Raw genomic sequence first — 22,747 nt, 5'->3', positions numbered from 1 at the left:
TAATAGTACTCTACTACATAATTCATGACTGTTCAAACCAATTGTAACAGAAAAATGGAGGTGATAAAGAGCCTTATGTATAATTTTTAAGTATGAAGGTTATCTATACATAAGTAATTTAGACCAAAGATAAAGTTGTTTAATTGTGTTTTACAATTTATAAACATTCAAGGCAGCTTGTCACCGTTCTGTTTCTCATGTTGCGTGGGTTTCCTCCAGATACTGGTTTTCTCCTTCAGTCCGAAAAAAACATACAGAGGTTGACTGGGAACTTGGGAAAATTGTCTGTAGGTAAATGTGTGCGTGTGAATGGTTGTTTGTCTTTGTGTGTCATGCAAAAGACTGCCATCCTGTTCAGTGTCCCTCGACTCTTGCCTGATAAAGCCTGGGATAAGCTCCAGCCAGTGCGTGTATTCATTAATTACATTTATTCCAAGCATACATATCTGAATTCAATACCTTTTTTTTTTTTTTTTAGCTTTTTTAATTCAATAGAAAATATTGGTATAATGATGCAACATGTTTATATTGAATTTAATGGGCTACAAATGTAAAAATATAAAATTGACATCTGTTTGTTTCAAATATTCGAATAAGAATATCAAACCCTGCTCCTAAAATCCTTTAGATTGGTGGTTCAACTTGTATAAATTATGTGCACAGTCTTTTGCTTTTACATGTTTTGTTTTTGTCATGTGGAGTCTAGTACAGATGCTAGTAATGATCTTATGACCAATCAGAGACACATTAACAACAATGTTTAATCCAGAATTCCATGTTTATTAAGCAATTTCTATTATTGCCTTGCTTTGCACAGTGAAAAGGATTATTTACTAATTTTCAAGAAACAATCCATGTTGGCTGGTATTAATAGTTTATGTACACATTTGAATCTTTTGGTCTTTTGCACACTATCACTGTATCCGTTGATACATTCACACAGAAACCTTTGTTCTGAAACAAAATGGGTGAACAGAATGAATTATCTTGTAAGTTCTCAGTAAATGAATGAATTAATCAGACTCCAGGTCACAGTCGACTCAGCACTTTCTAGATCTTGCTACTGGGTGAGGGAGAGAGAGGGGGAGCACGGAGGACAAGACCCCAAATTCATCACTCGTATACAAAACAACTCAAACACTAAAAGTAAAACAATCTGCAAACTAGAACTTAGTTTTAAAAGAATGAAAATGAAAAGAGGAAAGTCTGGGAAACCAACCTTAACTAAAAGATAAACAAAAAATGCTCATATGATTCATGTTATCATTGAACACAGCAAAGAGCTAATATGGAAAAACAAAACAACACAATCCTACCTCATCCATTGCGATACCATTACTGTTTGGCAACTGTTTTTGTGGTATGATTATCTAATCGCTGTGTATGCTGCTTATATATTCTTCAATTTTTGGAGCTGTTGAAATGATGGTTTTTCTTACGCCCCAAATCCCTTCTACGATGTGAGCTCAATGTGACACAGCAAAGAGACACCCGTCACATTGATCCTTTTCTCGCACTTTAGATTGGACTTGGCACAATTTAACGTTCTCCCTCAATGTCAAAAATCTTTTTGCCCATTTTTAACTCTATCGTCTTAGTTTTCTCTCAGGCAGGTGTTTGACTCTGTGATGGTCGGACCTCAGTTCCAGATCTTCAGGAAACTGTCCCAGGATCCTGTGCAGCAGGCCATGCCATCCGAGGACACTCCGATGCAGCTCACTCTGTTGTCGTGTCCCGCCAGCACTCCTGGAAGACACACATTTCATTGAGTGGTGATTGTATCATGGCACTTGTATCATTTTCTGAGCCCAGCAGATGGTGCTGTTTACTTAGAAATGATGGAAGTTTCATTCAGAACATTGTCCAGATCCAAAGATTATACAGCAAAGAGTGCAATCAAATGGGATCTAGAAACAATCCTCAATTTACATTCTTCTAGATCTCAACAAACATTTTTTATCCTCCTCTGTTGTTAAAAATATTCTTAATCTGTATTAATTTAATCGTATCTTGCAGATGTGTCGTCAATAGTTGTACAATTTTTGATCACCCAAATTTAGCCCCTTGTGTAAATGATTTAGATTTATTTTCTGGGGGTCAGCCCCAAATGGTTAGTGTTTTTGCATCTGGTTCTCAACAATCCTTCGGTTTTCTTGATCTATACTTATTTTCAGAACATATATACTTTTTTTCAGTAGTCAGAATTATCTCAGTATAAGAAACATCTTAAGACATTTTTATTTGTTCAGGTTTTTCCCTGATTTTCTGGAACTCCTGTTGTGTTATCAGTTTTATCTTGACCTTTAAAGTATATACTTTATTGAATATTGTTTTGATTGTTTAAGCGCTTTGTGACCCTGGTCTGGAAAAGCACTATATAAATAGAAATTACTTACTTACTTACTTACTAAGACACCAGCCTGGTCTACTTCAAAGTGGTTATGGGCCAATGAAGCTTCATGAAGCAGTGTCATATTTTCTTAGCTCAGCAGTTGGTGCTCTTGAATTAAAAATGGTAGGAGGTTTAACTAAAATAGTTGCTTAAAGCCAAACCATCATACAGCAAGGAGAGCCACCTAGTGGGCTCTCAAAAAAAGATGCTTCATGAAGCTTCATTAGCCCTCACTTTCTTTTGGTAATCTGGGTGTCACTAAACCATAAATGCCATACATTTACCATAAAGAAATATAAAGGTTTTGACTTTTTCAAATCAATTTTTTTGTTGTTCTTTTCTTCCCTGATGTTTTCCTTCCATGCTAAGTCTTATCTAGAGTGTCTGAAATTCTATTAGAGGCCACAGAAACAAAAACATGATCAGGACTTTACCTATGCTGTCCTCTGACAATACTCACCAACTCTCTCTGCTTTCAATGAATCCCAAATGTTGACGTTGAAGTCGTCATACCCGGCCAGGATCAAGCGGCCAGACAGGGAGGGGGCCAGAGAGGTGACGCCGCACATGATGCTGGAGTCCTGGTAGGTGATGAGCTCCTGGTCAGCTCTCAGGTCATACAGTTTGCATGTGGCATCATCTGAACCAGTTATCACTGCGTTTCCATTGGGGAAGAACTGGAGAAAGTGAAAAAAAAGTTCATGATAATACATAAATTGTTCAATTTTGAGTCCAGTTAATTGGCTGAATGAGCACAATTACAAGAATGTTTTTTTAAATTAAAAGTAAGAATATTATATAACCCCAATAGAATTGATGTCACTCTCGTGCCCTCCGAAAGTCTGTCTGCACTGGCCCTCTCGAATGTCCCACAGCTTAGCAGTGTAGTCACATGCTCCTGAGATGAAAAAATTGAAGTCGGGGGACACGGCAAGAGACATGCAGTCGCCCTGGTGTCCTGCAAAGACTGTCTTCTGTGTCCCGGTCTCGATGTCCCACAGCACGCTGATAAAAGAGTCAATTGTTATTTTGGAATTCATATCCTTTTATTTTATATCTCACCATGTGCAATCTCCTGAGCTGGTGATGATCTCACTGTCACTGATGAAACGACAGCAGGAAAGATAACCTGGGCAACCAATTCAAGTCTGACATCAGCACCAGATGAAACTCTGAATGGAGAACCCGTCAAGTCCATCTGGATCCTACCTGTGTGCGCCGCTAGCTCGCGCATGACCTTGACATTGCCGTCTTTCCCTTTAAGGTTGTAGATGGAGCACATGTTGTCCAGACCTCCACAAGCAACCAGGTTCCCGGACGGAGCGTAGGAGCAAGTCATCACCCACGATGACTTCAGAGGGATGGCATTGACCTGGGAAGCCACAGACGACCCATATTTCGTCAGCAATCAACATTGTTTCTCATAAAAAGGATTCTTCTTGTAATGTCATTTGAATAGAGAATCATCCTTTTGTTAATCTGTTAACACAAATGTAAATATTGATTCATTTTCAACAACATTTGGAGTTCATTGTTCAAATGAAAGGTAATGGACATTCAAAGATAACCAGCCGCTTAACGTTACAAATAACTAGCTAGAGTAACAACTTGTATTTAGTTTGCATGATCCTCATATACATTTTTCCTCCGTGCACTCAGGTTTCCACCAAAATTATACACATGGAGACATATTATTGATTCCAAATTGTGTAAGTGTGTGTACAGATCCTATAAATGACTGTTTGTTTCTCAGCACAGATGTAATCATGTAAGGTCGTCTCTTTTACCTTGTTGGTGGTGATGGTGTCCCATACAATGAGTTTTCCATCTTGAGAAGCACTGACACATAACCTGCAGGGTAGCAAAGAATAAAAGAAATGAAGGATCTCATGCTTTAATGTTGGTAGAAGATGTTGCATTTACATTCTTAACATCAGGCTATGTAACATGAAACTTTGCTTTTTTTATTTTGCAGATACATCAAAAACATTATAACTCGTAACTTGAACTTTGCTAAGCTGGGAAGTTGGACAGGTTTTCAAAACTTTCTTTTCCTCTTTGTTTATCTGCACCACTGGGCTGATCCTCAGTCGTGGAAGAGTCAATAATGTGAAGACTATTGAAGCGAAGTAATGGAGTTCTCTCTTCTCTTGTCACTTTTCTCATTGTGTTCTGGCTGACTTTGAAATCAGGTTTACTCACAGTTATCACATTATTGTTTTTTTCCAAACTGAATCTTAATCATATTGAAACATTTTTACGAAATGAAAACTCAGAGTTAATGTCCTATCGATTATTGGGGTTATTTAGTAATACAAATTAACAAGAAATAGTCACAAAATCACAATGGTATTAATCTCACTTGGAGTCAGTGGACCAGTGCATTGCATAGATCTTGGCAAGATGACCCCTTAGTGTTTTCCTGGTTTTCAATTGGACACGTCCCACTACAGAGATCGCTGATGCGGCCTCTTGAAACGTAGTGTCTTGCACAGCCTTGCGAGCGGCCTGCAGGTAGACACAAGAAGACAGGTAAGATGGAGGAATTCAAAGAGAGATAAGAGGATGTCTCAATACTCACGGTGATCTGGTCTTTAATATTATCTGCCTCCTTCCTCAGTTCCTCTATTTCGCCCATGGTGCTGGTTGGTAGTTTCTCTAGCTGGCTTCGAAGGGGAAAAGAAGACAAGAATTCTAATAATCCGGAAAAAAAACCCAACTTATTCCAGGTTTCGTCCTTTCGATGTAGGAATTTTACCTGGACAATTGTCCGTCTTTGCGCTAGTCTCCAACCAAGTGCTACTTTGCAAGTCAAACTCCTGTCTACTTTGCAAACTTTCACAAACACACCAGAGCTCACAGAAAAGCCACAGAACACACCTACAAATGTGTTCCTCTGACACACATGCAAGGGCTATGAATATTCAAGCGACACATTAGCAAGCGGAACTGTTTGCATTTGGTACGATGTGACTCTTGTCAAGAATACACGTCCTCACCCTGAATGTACACACAAACCAGTATGTCCTGTAATAATGTCAGCACTCACTGTCAGTCCTTTGACAATATTAAGCAGTTTACCATCTTGCTAAACTCTAATGGTGATGGTTATTAAATTTCCAAATGTCATGATTAAATGACAGCAATTAAATGACAACCAATCGACTAATGGTCGAACCCACGGCAGTGTGACAAATGTAATCAGCAGAATTGATGGAAAGCAACCTGACCAACAACAAGTGCAACCATTTCTTACCTTTAAATATTCTGTTGAAGCGTTTGTTGATCTTTCTGTCCCCTGTAGCGATCTCGCTGACGTCTCCTATTTGACTTGGTATCTCTGTCAAAACACATGACCAGATGGATTTGCCTTTAATTTGTTTAAAGTGAAAAGTGGAGGAAGTGAGCATGGCTGGTTGGACTGAAAAAGAGTGACATTTCCTTCATTTATCATTCCATTCTAATGCGGGAATGAGTCGACCCGGAGTTATCTCTGCAATATGCCCTGAGGGGGGATGTGTGAGGTTGTTTGACAGAATAAAACAGACACAAGGGCAGTTAGAGACAAGAACCACTCTATTGTTGTGGCTTGGTTAAAGAAAACAACAGAGAATTATAAATCGGTTGGTCAGGTAGTCAATAGAAGAGGCAACTCTTCTTTTCAACAGCAGAAGGAAAAAGCCATACAGAGCTTGCATGTGAAAGAGTAAAAAACTTGTATTTGCCAACCAAATAAAGTCATTTTGAACAACAACTCGATTCTTTAGCAGCTAAACGAATGGGCAAGAGAACAAAAGTTGAATTCACATACTTTTTAGATCAGATTTGTACATAATTTAGAGAAACACGTACTGCTGTTACGAAGGTTTTAACCAACAAACAAAAATATGATTAAATGAGTAATGAGTGTTGTATTCAGACTATAGATAAAATCAACTTGTTTTTAAAAAACGCTTTACTTTCCAGTTTATGGTAGCTTTGGTAACTAAAAAGCTACTCAGAGAGCGCAGACCTCTGGCCGGACGCTCATAGACACCAATGTTGTGACTTAATTAACCAGTACTTTTGACCTTATTTGATATAATTGTATTCATATATTTGGAAAACTTATTTAGCATTTCAAATACAATTAATGAAAATTAAATTGCCCATATCACGAGACATCTGTAAAGACCTGAGGCTTTGAGAGACGTTGACACCAAGAATGAAGTGAGGGGAGCGAAGAAGACAAAAAGGACATTATGGGACAGTTAGTATTAAACTTAAATCTGTCTATTTGATTGATATCGAGAAGTTATACAGTGTAACAGGTGGCCAAATTAAGATGGAATATGAATTATAGCGATGACAATTTAAATACTTTTATATCCTTTTTTAAAAAACATTCAAAGTATCAAGTATTTTGCTCCGACTGTGGAAGGCTGGTCCGAGTTAGGGACATTGTTGGATAACTTTTGTCGGTGTCGACGAATTATAAAATAGTGTATTGTATGTAAACATGAACAAAAATGTATACAGAGTTTATCTTTCACCAGCTAGTGACCTAGATAGCTTTAATTACATTGTAGACTCGTTATCTGCAAGTGAAGTTGTCGGCACTAAAACCAGCAGCTACTTAAGGCTGATTCATGCACAACATTCAAAAGGTAACATCTAGTTATTTTCAAGTGCTTTTCATCAAGTTGACATGCAGCATATTTCTGTAACACAATGAGCGAACATTAACACACCATTAATGACCCTTTCATGGCACAACGCAAACGTAACATGACGATGACGCAGAAGGTTTGTTGTCCAATCAAACTCATCTGTATTAGTGCCAGTTCTTTAGTCGGCCCTTGAGGTGAAGACTGAGCAGCTGTGGAAGTCTACACATCTTTCAAAATAAATAAAGGCTTAACTCAATAAAGAGTCAAGTCAGGTAATATACCTCAGTCATAATCGGACCATTTGGTTTTCTTTGTGCCCTCCTTCTAGAAGAAAAACCCACCAAAGAAGGATGATAGGCTGGATCAATTTTCTGTAGCCTCTACTGTAGCTTTCATAATACTTTCAGAAGAAACAAGTTCAGAGAAGTGGAGACATTATTTTCATGTTTTCAGAGGCCAACACGGGTTGAGATTTTTACTTTGCCATTTTCCCCAAAAATGAATTTCCTTAGAAATGTTTGCATGTTGTTTGCAGGAATTTATCTCGTCAGCCTCTGTCTCTACATGATTCAACCTCTTCAGGAGCCAAACATGCCAACAATTTTCATAATCTGACTTCCATGCAAAGCTTTGCAAACTGTTCTGCGAGATTATTTTTGGAAGCGCAAGAGAAAATGGCCTCACATTATAAACAGGTGCCGATGTAGTCGTTGCAAAATACTATGCAAATACATTTAGACTGTCATGTGAAACGATGACAGATTCAGCTGTTTTAGTTGCTGTTATTCTTTCGTTCTGTGGCCATTGTTGCATGTGATTAGAATGACTGCGCCGGACAGTGAAGTGCATTAACGTTGTAGAAAGGGGGGAGTGAGCTGTTGACGGAGAGTGAGGTGGGGGTAAGAGGCGATGCAGGAGAGTGAGTTTTAAATCCTGCCGGCTGAGATTTTAAAGGGAAGCCTTTTGAATCAAATCTGCTCTCATCCGATTACTGACTGCTCTTTGCATCTGGATAAGAGATGGAGAAAGGGGAGGAGACGAGGGATGGGGGGGTGAGTGTTCAGGATCAGATGGTACGAGCTGGGAGAGTGTCAAGACTATGAACTTGAGGAGGACCAGAATCCCATCATTCACTAGACAGTTAAAAGTCACAAACACAAATATATATTTACGTCTCTGTGTATAAAGATATTTTGGCTGTTTTGGCCAAACGATGTGAAACTTGAGTTTAAACGATGCCAATGCCATATTGATATTTCATACAGATTGGGAAATGTATATGTTTTTAATTAGTCTAAGCAATGGTTTTCAAGCCTGTTTTCTTATTTAATTCCCATCAGGTGTTTGCACCACATCTCAGCCTCCTCTGCCTCCACCAATGTTGATCATTCTCTTTAGACGCTACTTTCCTCTTCATGATCTCACTCAAAGAATCCTTGAACCTCATTGGCCGTTTGCTTCATTTCTCATTCTTGGTTTGTTCAACTGGTTCTCTCGACCACCTTTTCCTTGCTTTGGCGCCAATATCCTGAAGATATTTTATTTCCTATGTCTGGACCTGCTAAGCAAACCTCCTAAAGTAAATGAGGAGTGACATTAGAACCAGCTCAAATATCAATATCAAAAAAATAGATCCAAGATGAAAGATTTTTATTATTTTTGCCATTATTTTATTATTATTATTTGCAATAGATTTCATAATTTATAAATAGAAATATTTGTCCATAGAATCATGTAATCTGAAGATAACACGGAAAATAATAATTAGTATTAAAAATAAGGACAGATCTGTAAGAACTAGATTTCATTCTGTATTCTATTATCATGCTATCATCATTGATGTTGTATATATTAAAAAGTTAAGTTGTACTGCACTTTTTTTCTTAGCCTATTATCCAACATGATTTAATTTATTTTGTTATTCAGGATAAACACGTTTGTCTTAAAATCACCCTTCAACTGTTTTAGTGCTTAAACCATTTTTTTGACGTGTCATGTTTCTGTATTAACCTAAACTTCTTTATATTACTCTGAAAAGTATGAATAAAAACATCGCCATTTTTATTTGCAACCTTATTAGGTGTTCATGTTATTGCATCAATAAATATAAGAAGTTAAAGAATATTGACATATGAATATGCAATGTATACAGGAAGTACTCAAGTAAGAAACAATGCTATTGACTTTGGTTGTGTTTGCACAAATTGTGTTCAGTCCAGTTTGTTTTCAAATGCTTTTTTCATTCTTCTGTACAAGACTTTATCTTTTTTCACATGTATCTGCATACATTTGTGTATTGAACGGAAAAACATCTCCAGTGGTATTCCATTTGAGAATAAATGATTGAATGAAGAGTGCAGATGTCATTTGTCATTTGCGTCAGGGCCAGCTTCTTCAAATAAAAAAAGTGTGTGTGTTTTGGGAGGGAAAGCAAGTTTGAACCATTTCAAGGTAACCAGGAACCTCAAGTGGTCACTCATAAACATTCTTATTTTATCTAAGCTCTGGCTAACAAACTTTTGTTTTAATAATAATAATAATATTAATAATAATATTAATAATATTAATAATATTACTCATATTGCTAATATTATTGTTATTATTATTATTATTATTATTATTATTATTATTATTATTATTAATAATAATAATAATAATAATAATAATAATAATAATAATAATAATAATAATAATAATAATAATAATAATGATTAATTATTATTATTATTGAGTTGTTGTCAACTACCATTTTTTTTAAATAACACTTTAAAATACTTTTTTTGAAATGCAAAAGAGATTAACATTTGCGTAAGTTATGAAGCGACTTTGTATTTTATGGTTAGGAACAATTAAAATATAAAAATGTAAAACAAAATGCTCTTGGCTGTGATCCATCAAGAAGGTTTCACGTCACAGCCAGTGCAACACAACAAAGCGATGACAAAAACTAAAAAAACAATAATTCTCTCACCAGTCAGCTCCTCACAGGAAGTTTTGTCTAAATTGTTGATCACAACAGTTGTCCTCTCATCTGTCCAGCGTGTCCAGTCGTACTTTCCAGCGCTCATTCACTTTTGCTGTCACACTATTCCACTCTGTGCTCCTCCTGTAAGGAACAGATGAGGATTGGAGGGATGAAGGGAGATCAGCGATGAGGGGATAAACCCACGGAGGGACAGAGAAAGGTGTGGGTTGGTGCGAGACTGGGGGTGAAACACATGGAACGGCACAGATACTAGGAGGGGAAGACCACGACGGGGGTCACGAGACACTTACTGGGGTGAATCAAAGTGGATGGAAATATTGGAGGAGAGGGGGGGAGACGGTAAATAGAAGGAGTGGGGATCATGGCTTTTTATGGTGGTGAGATTTTCCTTAAAAGATCCAGGACTGTGTTCTGTAAACCTGAGGTGAGGCTAATATTAGAACATTTTAGAGGAAGACATGAGGCAGGTTGAGATCATCCACCTCCAATGGACCTGCATATCAGTCGTTTCCCTTCACGACAAAGCTTTACCGCACAGTTAGTGATGGTTAGTGATGGTTAGTGATGGTGAGTGATGGTTAGTGATGGTTAGTGATGGTTAGTGATGGTTATATCGATCAATTCTTAGCATACCCGGAGCAAGAGTGCAGACAGACACCTTGACAACAACATCTTCCTGGAATGTATGGAAGTCTTTCTGATTTCCCTGATTGACCACAATATCATGACACTGAACATGAGATGATATGCAGAAGACGTGGTTTGTCTGACTGTGTATGACCTTCAGCCCTCTTAGGATGGTATCACATCTGAATGAATTTAAGGATTTTTTTTAGATTGTCATTCCTTTGAATAAAACTGGAGCAAAATCTGTTTCTGAGGTCCAGTTATAAGAATGTTCAAAACAATAGCTCAATACTAAAGTATCAACACTTTATGAACCACAAGACTAAATAATGTGGATCGATGTGTCTGTTGGTCCAGGTCTGGATGCTCCGCAGCTTCTCCCCAGAAAGAAGAGGTACAACAATAACATCCTATTAGAATATAGACAGATGCTACAGATAATACACTGGGTTTATATGTGCATGATAACATGCATGTGACTGCTTAACCTGGTTTTGAATTGTAAACAATGTGCTAAGGGTGTCAGGGATGTTGAGGGGTGAAGTGACCAGATTACAAAAGAGGCCTCTGACAACAATGAACCAAAAAAAACCCATCATCAAGTACCATCTGTGCCCAGGTTTTTACACCTATGGTCAAAGATAACAACACAACTTGACTTTTCTCACTTTTCAGGATATTTCACAAACAGAGTCCTACAATAAAATTCAATATTCTGTTCTCTCTCTCAATGTTTACCCCCTCCCCCCTCCACCTTCACAGGGGATCATGGAATTGGGTTGGGTGGTTTTTACATAATCCTAGAAGCAGCAAAACAAAAATATGACCTTTTGGCACAGACTTAAGATGATCATTTCAAGGTTTTTGTCTTTATGGTTTATGGAAAAAAGCCACACCAGGCTCACAACTATTGCCACAGAGAATGGTAAAATGAGGCTCCTGTGTGTACCTCAAATTATAGTATGATATGATAGAACATTTTTAGTAATCTATGCATGGTGGGTAAGACATAACATCATAATGTGCCTGAAATACTGTAAGGTTTTTCCACAAATCATATTTTAAACTCATACTGAGATATGTCCAATGGTTTTAAAAACTTTTTTTCATTTACATTTCCTGACTTCATCCTTTGAACATTCTTATTTTCTCTAACATAATAAGAAACACAAATTGTGAATGATGAACTCCTGTGTAAAGATAAACAGTAACTTTTTAGAATTGTCATTTAAAACTTTGTTACCATTCCTAAAACTTCCTTTAGAAAATACAATGTCAACTTATTAACACTTGTATTGGTATTTGAATGAACAATATTCGTGCTTTTATGAATAATTGAGTTTAAAAAACGAACCTAACATGCATCATTCTACTGTTTCCCTTTGGACTAGTCTTTCTGACATCAGGAAGTTGAGCGCGCTTGTAAAGCAAAAACAAGATGATAATTTATCTCAACCGCTCAAGTGAAGTACTCCCTGAAAACGCTTCTGTAACTACAGCACAATACCTTTGCATTTTTTTTTTCAGTGGACTTTCTTTAGACCCAATGATGCAGACAAGTACTAACCAATCCTCCCTGTGCTGCATGTACATTTTGCCACTGTATACAATGCATCTCTGAAGTATAACACTTTAGGAATGAATAAAGGATGTGTGATTGGGGAAACTAATTAAAGAAATCCAAATTTTATGATACAACAAAAATGTATAAACTTGCGTTAACAATGTTGTTTTGGTGCAAAGGGTTCACAGGCATGCAAGATGTGATGATTAAATAAAGAAATAAAATCTGTGACTTTAAAAAAACATATCAATTCAAAAGTAAGTAAGTACGTAAGTAAGTAATTTGTATTTATATAGCGCTTTTCCAGACCAGGGTCACAAAGCACTTAAACAATCAAAACAATACTCAATAAAATATATACTTTAATCGACAAGATAAAACTGAGAACAACACAGTATCTACAGAACCGCGCCTACGGTAAGTGGACTTGAGAATGAAAAACATTCCAAAACTATCCTATAAAGTAAAATCAAGCAGTAAAATGAGTATCAAGAGGCTGACCATCATTTTCACAATGAAGATCTGCTCTGGTCGGTACAACGTGCCTAGTGTGACTCCTGGACCTCAGTTCACCTAAAAATAAAGAGCAAAATGATTCATCCTTTTTAACAAATCACTGAGTGGATGATGCTATTCCTGTTTCCTCGCATCATTTCTATTAATCATAAAAATGGAACGGTGACGTCACAGAGGCGTCCACTTGATACTTTTCTGCGTCATTGGAACGGCAGACGAAGGCTGGACTTAGTACGAGAAGATACATTATAGAGACATAACACCGTCTTACTCGAGGATTAATGCAGACATTTAGGGTTCTGCTTCAAAACAGGGAAAGGTTCAAACCAGCCCTCCATTAAAGAGGCCTGTTGACCCACTTCTGTGGTGAGAGGGGATTATAACACAGACGGGGGAGTGAGAGTGTTAATATGGGCCATAAACAGTGGTGGGCTCTAATGTACACCACGACCGGTCTGAGAGGAGCCACTGGTTGTGACGAGAGAGACCAGAGTGTCTCTCCACTGAATGATTAAATCATCTCTCGCTGGATTACTATTCCATATTCTAAATGGGAGATTTTTTAAGCTTCACAAACAAATGCACTCATTTATGAGGGATTACCAGTAATCTCTCTATTTCTATCCTCCCCCTCCATGTGCACCTCTCCCTCTCTCTCTGAGCCCTCCTCACTTTCTCAGCTTCCAACCAGATGCAAGTAAAATCAGGTCCCTGCGGCCACGACTGTTCCTCCGGGATTCATTGTGAATTTCAATATAAAAAAAACAAAAACATTTACAGCAGCAGTGAGTCATTTAATTGAATTCCAAAATTCTTATAAATATACAAACTTTTTTATGTCTTTTATTTTTTAAGAAACCAAAGTCACTTTCCATTGGATTAATAATACTAAATGCTTCAAATACTTCTGATTTGTTCTTTACCACCATTTACAATAGTTTTATCAGATCAGATACAATCATAAATTATAGGAGGGTTAATTTATATCAATGTAAATATAAATAAGTTCCTACGGCCCCACGTTGGTGACCCCTGAGATTTATTAATTAATAAGAGGATTTTTATTAAGTACCGGTAGTCATTTAGGTCAAAGTTAAATGGGAAAGTTTGATGAACATTTTTTTTTAACTTTTTTACTTTCAATTATTTGGAGAAGAAATACATATTCACAAAATATATATCTATTCCGATATAAAATAACAGCTAACTTTCACAAGCTGTTATTGTAAGTGGAACTGTGATGATTAATAAACTAGTAATAGATCAAATGTAACATGTTAAGAGCAGGACTCTAAGCAAGAAACATTTCTACATATTCAGTTTTACATTCACTCTGACTTCATGCCTAAAAATCTTTATATTTTAGGTTCTAGGGAAGACACTGGACAACATATTTTGTTAGTTGATTTACTTCAACTATGATTATTCATTTTGAACAGCAACAAAAGTAAGAACGAATCAGTTACATTGAAAGAGATATTGCTGTAAATGTGATGTAGAAACGGGTGTCACGGGTGACCATCAGTGGCGGGGTGGTCAGTATTACATGATTAAATACCCCATACTTCTCCCTGGAATACATCGAGAAACCAACAGTACTTTAAGATTGTTGCTTAAATCAAGAGTGAAAGCCACGTTCCAGAGCATTCTTGAGAGACGGGTCACAGTCGGCCTAGTGTTCAGAGGGACATATTTGTTATATGTTCAAATGTTTAATGTAGTCAAAACAATAATTCAATATTTAGATATTTTTTATTTTCTTCATAAACATTTGCGATTTTCCAACAGTGACAGAGCAAACAGCAGTGAAGACAGACATTTCCATTCAATAGTAAAGGTCAGGGACACACATGTAAACTTAACTTAGAGGCAATTTACACACATGTTAGGAGACAAAACACATTTCTAACTAATACTGAAACATTGGCAATGATTTCAAGTTTAAAGTTGTCCTTTTTAACTTTCTTTTTTTCCCCGTTGAACATTACAAGAAACAAATATTGTCTCATCAAGCAAATGAAACGTTTGTGTTTTCATTAACAGAGGATACAGGAAATTAATTCCTGTGTAAAATTGAAGAAAAACGTTTTCCGAAAATGCTCATTCAATGCTTAACTATTAAGAAATTCCGAAAAGTTGCAAAATAAATGTATTTTTCCATCCATTGAAATCATGACATTTTAAACCAAATGATTGTTTAGCAGGTTAATGGAATTCCTTTTTTATAAGCCACATAGTTGCAGGCAAGAAGTCAGTAAGCTGGAGTGTCAAATACATGGTGAGTGTTCGTCCCCTGAGGGCCAACAAAGGTGTGTTCATGAGATGAGGTGGTGGCTTTCTTCACTCACATGAAGGCGTTTTGAACATGAAGCGTGCCACAAGTGTCCTGGTATTAACTGAGCCGAGTCCTACACTCGCAGTAATAGAGGATTTTTTTCAACTCATACTCTTACAACTCATCCTTGGCCCCCGTCACCCTTCCTCTCTCTTTTGTTCGGTCTTTTGAAGACTGACTCCGAGCGTTCCTGGTGGCGGTGTTGACACCGTCCTCCTCCTCTTCACCGTTGGCACCAGGCTCGCCCCACATGACCTCGGCTTCCTCTCTCTCCTGCGGCAATAAATGACGTACAGAATCAAAGATATGTACTCAATGTTGGAATGAGCTAGTAGAGAAAGCGACAGATGTGTTGTGTGTATTAATTAGCACAAAGCTTGTTGATGCTAATTCAGCGAAGTAATGCTTTACTGGTTGTTAAACACTAACAATAGCAATGTTTGTATACATGGTGAAAATGTGACGCCTTTGTAGGAGTAGTAAGTAAGTAAGTAAGTAATTTTTATTTATATAGCGCTTTTCCAGACCAGGGTCACAAAGTGCTTAAACAATCAAAACAATATTCAATAAAGTATATACTTTAAAGGTCAAGATAAAACTGAGAACACAACAGGAGTTTCAGAAAATCAAGGAAAAGCCTGAACAAATAGAAACGTCTTAAGATGTTTCTTGAAGGAGTCAGTAGATCATCAAACGCAAAGAGAGAGGAAGATCGTTCCAAAGCTTAGAAGCAACAGTCTGGAAGGATTTCTCTCCTCTGGTCCTGAACCGTGTTCAGGAACCATCAGTAGATTCTGATCCACAGACCTCAGAGCCCGAGCTGGGGTGTAAGGCTGGATCAGATCAGTGATGTAGTACTGCATTAGCTCTCCATGTGTCCAAGTTTAAGTTTCAGGTCTCAGACATATGAATGATCATATTAGGAATTTTCGGTACTTCTGGAACTCCTGTTGTGTTCTCAGTTTTATCTTGATCTTTAAAGTATATACTTTATTGAATATTGTTTTGATTGTTTAAGCGCTTTGTGACCCTGGTCTGGAAAATCGCTATATAAATAAAAATTACTTACTTACTTACTTACTTGAACACAATTTAAGAAATTCATATTCCACAATTGCTATTGTGACCTCACACACAGTCTTTGTACACAAACACACACACTTCATCATCATTGACCGACTCGGACTCATCGCACACAGACGAGAGCAGCCGCCACATTTGCATCCTGCATCAACTCCATCTGGCTCAGCACGACATCGACACAGACCTGGTTTTAGAACCAGGCCTGAAACCCACCATGTCTCTGTACGGCTTCTCCTTCGTGAACCAGAGGGCCAGTGCACACCTGCGGCCACTGGTCACCGCGGTAACGCCGTGAGGATTGACCGGCCCAGATGAGAAACCCACCAGCCGTCCACAAGCTGGCCTGACACGAGCCTGCAGGGAAATGAACTCATGGTTATGTAAGCGAGTGACGTTAGACGAGTCCGACGACTCACAGTGACGGTCCGGGCGTCTCTCTGAGTGAAGAACAAATCTCCTCCTTCAAAGTTCTCGTTCAGATACAGGATCGCACTGGAAGAGAGTTCAAGATAAATGTAGGAATTAAAACAGACCTGGTGACAGATCAGGGGATGGAAATGAAAACCAGTTCTACAAACCTGAGGTCTCTGTGGATGAATGCTGGTGCTTCTCTCCAACACTGTTTTGTCTCCGGCTCCAGCAGACAGTTGTCCACGTGGACGGGGTGAGACAAGTCCATCCTTCCCTGCTGGTCCCCTGAGCAACACAAGCAGCCATGATTTTAAAGCTCACAACTTACACTGATCCACTGATACACCAAACAAACAGCTCTTCACATTGTTTACTGCAAATGCGTCTGTACTCCTTATCCCTTCTGTCATTGTCGTTTATGACATTTTCTTTTGGATATTTCTTTCTGTTTGTCTGTTTTGTTCAAGTCTTCTGTGTGTGTTGTGTGGGGCACAGAACACTACTGCCACCTGCTGTCCTATTGCAGTAATTTCCAGAGACCTTTACTTCCTTATTCCTTTGCTACATGCAGACCAACAGTTTTGGGTTCTCTATCTAGATTTGCTTCTTCTCAGTTCCTATCCTTTCTGTACATGCATTCCTTTCTTAGCTACCTCTACTTGTTCCACTCCTCTTTCTTTCTTTCCTTTCTTGTGTTTGTCCTTTTAAAATAAACTGAACTGAACTGAACTTGCTTTCAAACAAACAGCTTTACTTTCTGTAATAATGACAGCCTAAAGTCATTTATACCAGACATTCTTCCTTACTTTCTTTTCCATTATAATTATTTCTTGACTACTGTTCTTGCCGATCTTTCTTAAATGCTATTTTACTATCATTTATTTCTTCATCTTAATTTTTAAGCGTACCTTGCAGACCCTTCCAATGTGTAATTCCTTTCTTCTGTATAACGAATAGTCAAATTAAAATGGTGGACAACAAAATTCAACATCATCATCCACATTTTTTTTTAAACATTAATATATATATATATATATATATATCAAAAAATCTTGTTTAAAAAATATAATAAATAAATGTTTCAAGGCGAATTTAGTATATGATGACCAAGGGGTCTTGTGGTTCACGACCCCCAAGTGGGAAGCGAAGGTATTGCACATATTTTTGCGTTTAAAAAACTCGGTATCATTTAATGTCACATAAGACATTTAATTAATTTTCTGCATATTTTTATTTTCTGAAAACCAAGAAAGGAAACAGCCACACCACATCGCAGGTAGTGGTGTTAATGATGGTTTAATCCTCAATAAAATGATCACATTTGAAAAGGTTTGGAACCAGAGATTTAGATGCATGCTAAGTAACCATCAAGAGACCAATATTTTGTTTTGTGTTTATGTACTCGCCTGTAACGGCACTACGGCAGACCAGATGAGTGAAGGCAACATAGAGTCCCGATGGGCTCCTGTAGTAGGAATGAAGCAGAACTCGGATTCTTTCTCCGAGCTCATACAACAGCTTTGCGTCTGTTTGGTTCACCAACTCATCCTGAGCAAGCTGCTCAGAAAAAAATGATACGATGATACATATAAAATGAACATAGTCAGCAGTTTTAGTATCGTACATGTGGTACAAACGCTATCATGACCACTCACCTTGGCAGCTCTGAGAACAGTTAGACCATCAAATGTCTCATGGGGTGTGTGTGGTGACCGTCGTCCCCGGTAACCATCCCCAGCAGATGCTACAGCCTGCTCTCAGTTTCACACACAAACATTATCACTTAAAACACAAAAACTAATTAAAAAAAAGAATTTGTAGGGAAAAATAAGAAATATATGTTCATTCATTGGGAGAATATATAGGAAAAAGAAAAGATACAGACATTTTTATATGTTAATGTAGCTATGGCAAAAAAAAGTTCGGAAACTGCAGAGTTACAGAATTTATCATTTAAATTGATTCTTTTTAATCACACTCATGCACGTTTAATCATTTAATTTGAAACAAACAAGCTCTTATGTAAACTTACGTCTGCTAGCTGCACTATCCTCTCGCACTCTTTTTCCGTCGCTACACCATCAAAGACAACACGATTGGTGCCGTTGAGAAGTTCCTCGTCCATCGTGATGGTCACACCAACCTGAAGAACCGGACCACCTGGACAAAAAGTACAGACATGTTAAAAAACTGCTGATACTTTTTCTACAGAATGCTAGTTACCTGCATAAAATCCACTGTCGTCCACTTCCACCTGCTGCTCCCCTTCTTCCATTTTTTCATTGACTTTCTCTTTCTCAGCCCTGATTCAAGACACGCACACTCAGTTTCACTTTGTAATATTTGACCAGCAGCTGCTCTTACTTCCATGCCTCTCTGAGAGACTCAGGAACCACATCTTCTGGAGTCCAGAGATCCTGCACAAACATTCACTTCTGTTGGACACATAATTCTCATCTACGTTCCGATCACTTACCGGGTCCGTGAAGCTGAAGTCCAAGTGTTCCATGGCAAAATAAAGAAGTTTCTTCTCCTCTAAAGAGCGACTGACATACCGTCTGATCTCCTGCGGGATGTTGGCACCAACATAGAGATTCACAAGAATGATTAAATAGACGTTGGATAGAAAACTTAACAACACGATTGTGTTTGTGTGGCTGACATCGAGCTACCTCGGCGGGTTGTGTCTCTCTAGTGTCACCCTCTAGGTTCTCAGAGTAGAACTGCAGGTTGTCTATAGAGTCCTTATCCGAGGGGTAGAACAAGAGGAGAGACTGAAGAGTCTCTAGAGCTCCTCTGATGTCTCCAGCTGTGAGGTAAAGCAAAGACGACTCCATTAGACCAAATAGTTTTTTTATATAGATTTCAGTCCACAAGGACTTGTTACCCTCAGATTTAGAACTAACCTTTGAACTGTGCGATGTGCAGGTGCTCCAGCTGTGTCGGCAGGAAGTCCTCCTGAGCGGAAATCCTTCCGGGTCGAGTGGAGACTTGAGTCACGCAGTACTGCTGACAGGAGAGCATGGACAGAGAAAGAGCTGGACAGGAACAATGAAAGACGGGATCGATTATTTTTTCTCCTGAGAGAGTTTCAAGACCCGTTGATTTCCTCACCTGCAGCTTTCTCATAGACCCCGTCCAGACCTCCGACTGGGTCGTCCGGCAGTGGCTGCGACGCCACGACACACTGAACCCTGCATTCCTCCGTCTGCCAGAGGGTTTCGTTCACACATGCTTTCCACTTCCCCACAGCTCGGGCGAAGTCAGACGAGGCCTCGTGGTGGAGAGCGGAATCGTAGAGAACCTGGAGACAAGAAAGTGGATAAAGCTTTGCTGAATTGTATCATATGAATGAGAATAGTATATAATCTGTGAGGGCATTTTGTAAATTAAATATTCGTAGAACTTTAATTCAGTAAGAACATGTTGGAACTATTAAAGTGAACGCGACTTGTTAAATTAGCACCACTGTAATACATTTATTCACCGGTAGATGACACTGTTACTCTCCTTAAAGACAGTTTGGGGCTCTCAGAGCGTTTCCATGAACCTGCTTATTCATCACTCTTGATTTAATCACCGAGATTAAGTGAGAATTTAAACTAATGTGCAACTCATTTATTTTATTTTTTATGTCGGCCATCAGATGAAAATTCTACTATCGCAGCACTTGCATTTTTTGTCTTCAGAAAGTGTTACATTTTATTTGGGACATTTTTAAATCTGAATGAGTTCCTCAATGTGCTGCTGTTGTGTAAACGCAGAAACATGTGTCAAGTGCTGAGGAGACAAACGCTTAAAGACCTATAACATAGTTTCATTACATCTTTTAAATTGACCTCCAAAGCACAAAATCAAAGATTGTTTTCTAAAGCCTTGCTGCTGGATTCCACTGAACCTATAGGTAGGTAGGTAGAACTTTATTGATCCCTCAGGAGGTCTCCTTCGGGAAATAGTTTTTTCCAATTAGCCACAGCAATACAGCAATTATTCATAAAAATAAAAAAATAAAATAAGAACAAGAACAAAGAGAAATAAAGAGAAAGAACAAGATGATACAATCTAAGTCTAAGTATAGTTAAATAAGATCAGCTCTCTAGTCAAAAGAGGTTAACTGGAGCTTTTATTGTTATCAGAACATAGGATGTTTTAAATACCTGATTGTTTGAAGTAAACATGCCTAAATAAAGTTCAATAAAATAAATACAACATTGAGGTGTTCCCTGGTCATTGCCTCCCACCTTCTCACCCAGTGCTTCTCCTTGTCCATCTCTCGGTCATAAAACGCCTCTTCCGTCACTCCCTTCATCCTCCTGTACTTCTCGATGTTGTTCCTCATCTCCAAGTGGCTGGGATTGGCTACGAAGTACGTCTGAGCAGCTGCTGCTGCTTTCTGCAGCTTCTCCAGCTGATGGAACAGAGATAACAAAATTGTATTCAAATCATTTTTGTGTGTAATGTATTATTTTTCTTCCGCAATTCTCACCTTGTAATATGTGACTTGCAGAAAGTTGTAAGGGTTGCGGGTACGAAACTCATAGTCTATGTCACTAGAGACAGGGAGCAGTGCCGTTGGGACGACAGAGCGTCCCATACAGAACCTGAGGCATTCAGCCTCCTGCTGAACCCAGTCCAGAGCCCAAAGGTCCCACAGGTCTCCCTCTTCTGTTCCTTAAATCACAACAATAATACCAGGTACGTCAAACTCTGATCTTTATTTATTATTTTGACCTGATGATTAGTTTTGGCGTAACACTGAAAACCAGATTAACCATTTCGGAGGATATCAAACCAGGACAAACAAGAACAAAAACAAGTTATTAACCTTGAATACGTATAAGGAATAACAATAGAGTGACAGTCTGTAGTTATTAATATCGGTCAGGTCAAGTTAAATGCATTGTTCATCATATTTAACTCTACTTCAGTTTAAATTAAACATGTATTGAGCCCTAATGTAGCAATAAACCAGCCTAGCTCATTTGTACGTTGATTCTACCGTGACGTTCCAGTGGCCCCAGTGTGGTTCTTCCAAAATAATGGGCGTTAAACGCCCAATTCATAGCATTTAAAATTAAGTTTCTGGCTCTACCTAGAGTTGGAGAAGTGTAACCGCAATGTCATGTTTTTGTTGTTTTTTTTTTTACTGTTTTTTCTGTGTGTTCATTTGTTTGTAAAATCAGTGTCTCACACTTAAACTCTACAGGCTGATCGAGTCATCACGAATGTAGACCAATCGTAACAGAAGCATATTTAATATAATAGAAGGCGTTACAGATCAGAACCCTTGGTCGTGACCAGTAAAACCACTGGCTCTACTTTGAGTATCTAAATGATGACTGGTCCTGATCTTGTTCTACTGTCTCTCACCCTGTGAATGATGGGTAATCACCCACTGAATGTGATAAATGATTGACATGTGTTGTCTCATCCAGCGACATGTAAATAAACAGTAAATAACATCCTGCCACACTAACTTATATTATAACTGTGTGTTCAATTTTTGAGAACCTCTCACCTGGAAGCACAAGTTGAACTCACCAGTAAGTTTGTTTCTTACCCAGTCTTTTGAGCGCATCCTGTCCTGCGGTTTTACACTCGTCGTGACACTGTCTCCGGACCCTGACCAGAGACTCTCTGGCTAGGATGGACTTCTCCAGCAGTTCTGCAGCCTTTGGCCAGTCCTGGTTGTAGTAGGATCGAACACCGCTGTAGTATAAGAAATCATAGGGCTGTACGAGTGATAATCCTGCGTGGGTTTGCGTCGTGAAATATAATAAGCCCAGAATAAATAGTTGAAACGCCACGTATACAGTGGAGAGATGCTTGAGCAGCGCCATGGTCTGGTTCTGTTGGAAGCCAGGAGAAGAGGAGGGACTTAAGGAGAAAGTTTCTGTTTCCGTTTCGAGTGTAGGTGTCAGTACAGCAATAATGGAAGAACTATTTGTTTAAATGAACCGAACCACAACATTACGACTACAGTCAGTTAAACAAGGGATAATGCAAAAATGATTTTCTCTTACTTTGATTTGTAATGCTCCTTCTGCCCGAAAGAGGGCGTTGTTTCTCATCAACTATTCGCTTCACCGTCCATTCAATAATTCTATATTAAATGTAATATGATAATATTACATAAAAATGTAATGAATGTAATATGATCGCAATTAAATGGCAAAGGGAGCAT

The 22,747-nt window shown here is 38.3% G+C and overlaps 2 protein-coding genes across 2 annotated transcripts; both read right to left on the bottom strand.

Annotated features, from left to right (window-relative positions):
* Positions 1-763: 763 nt before the first annotated feature.
* gnb3a (guanine nucleotide binding protein (G protein), beta polypeptide 3a) lies at positions 764-5,287 on the bottom strand. Its single transcript, XM_087805698.1, has 9 exons — positions 5,151-5,287; positions 4,974-5,058; positions 4,755-4,900; positions 4,180-4,243; positions 3,602-3,764; positions 3,455-3,521; positions 3,196-3,397; positions 2,853-3,069; positions 764-1,746 (listed from the first exon to the last, which is right to left on the bottom strand). The coding sequence occupies exons 2-9, from the start codon at positions 5,028-5,030 to the stop codon at positions 1,640-1,642; spliced, it is 1,023 nt and encodes a 340-aa protein (XP_087661824.1). The 5' UTR covers positions 5,031-5,058; positions 5,151-5,287; the 3' UTR covers positions 764-1,639.
* A 9,180-nt stretch (positions 5,288-14,467) lies between these two features.
* Positions 14,468-22,724, bottom strand: p3h3 (prolyl 3-hydroxylase 3). Its single transcript, XM_087806199.1, has 17 exons — positions 22,587-22,724; positions 22,124-22,412; positions 21,050-21,234; positions 20,813-20,971; positions 19,678-19,867; positions 19,470-19,601; positions 19,236-19,372; positions 19,040-19,129; positions 18,928-18,980; positions 18,787-18,866; positions 18,596-18,723; positions 18,219-18,314; positions 17,970-18,120; positions 16,731-16,848; positions 16,569-16,644; positions 16,366-16,506; positions 14,468-15,342 (listed from the first exon to the last, which is right to left on the bottom strand). Exons 1-17 carry the CDS (start codon positions 22,632-22,634, stop codon positions 15,184-15,186), a joined length of 2,232 nt encoding a protein of 743 aa, XP_087662325.1. The 5' UTR covers positions 22,635-22,724; the 3' UTR covers positions 14,468-15,183.
* Between the last annotated feature and the right edge of the window lie 23 nt (positions 22,725-22,747).

The sequence above is a fragment of the Callionymus lyra genome, chromosome 13 (assembly GCF_982586985.1).
Source record: "Callionymus lyra chromosome 13, fCalLyr1.hap1.1, whole genome shotgun sequence".
Taxonomy (NCBI): Eukaryota; Metazoa; Chordata; class Actinopteri; order Syngnathiformes; family Callionymidae; genus Callionymus; species Callionymus lyra.
Note: the sequence above shows the minus strand (reverse complement) of the source record. Positions and strands in the feature narration are given on the sequence as shown.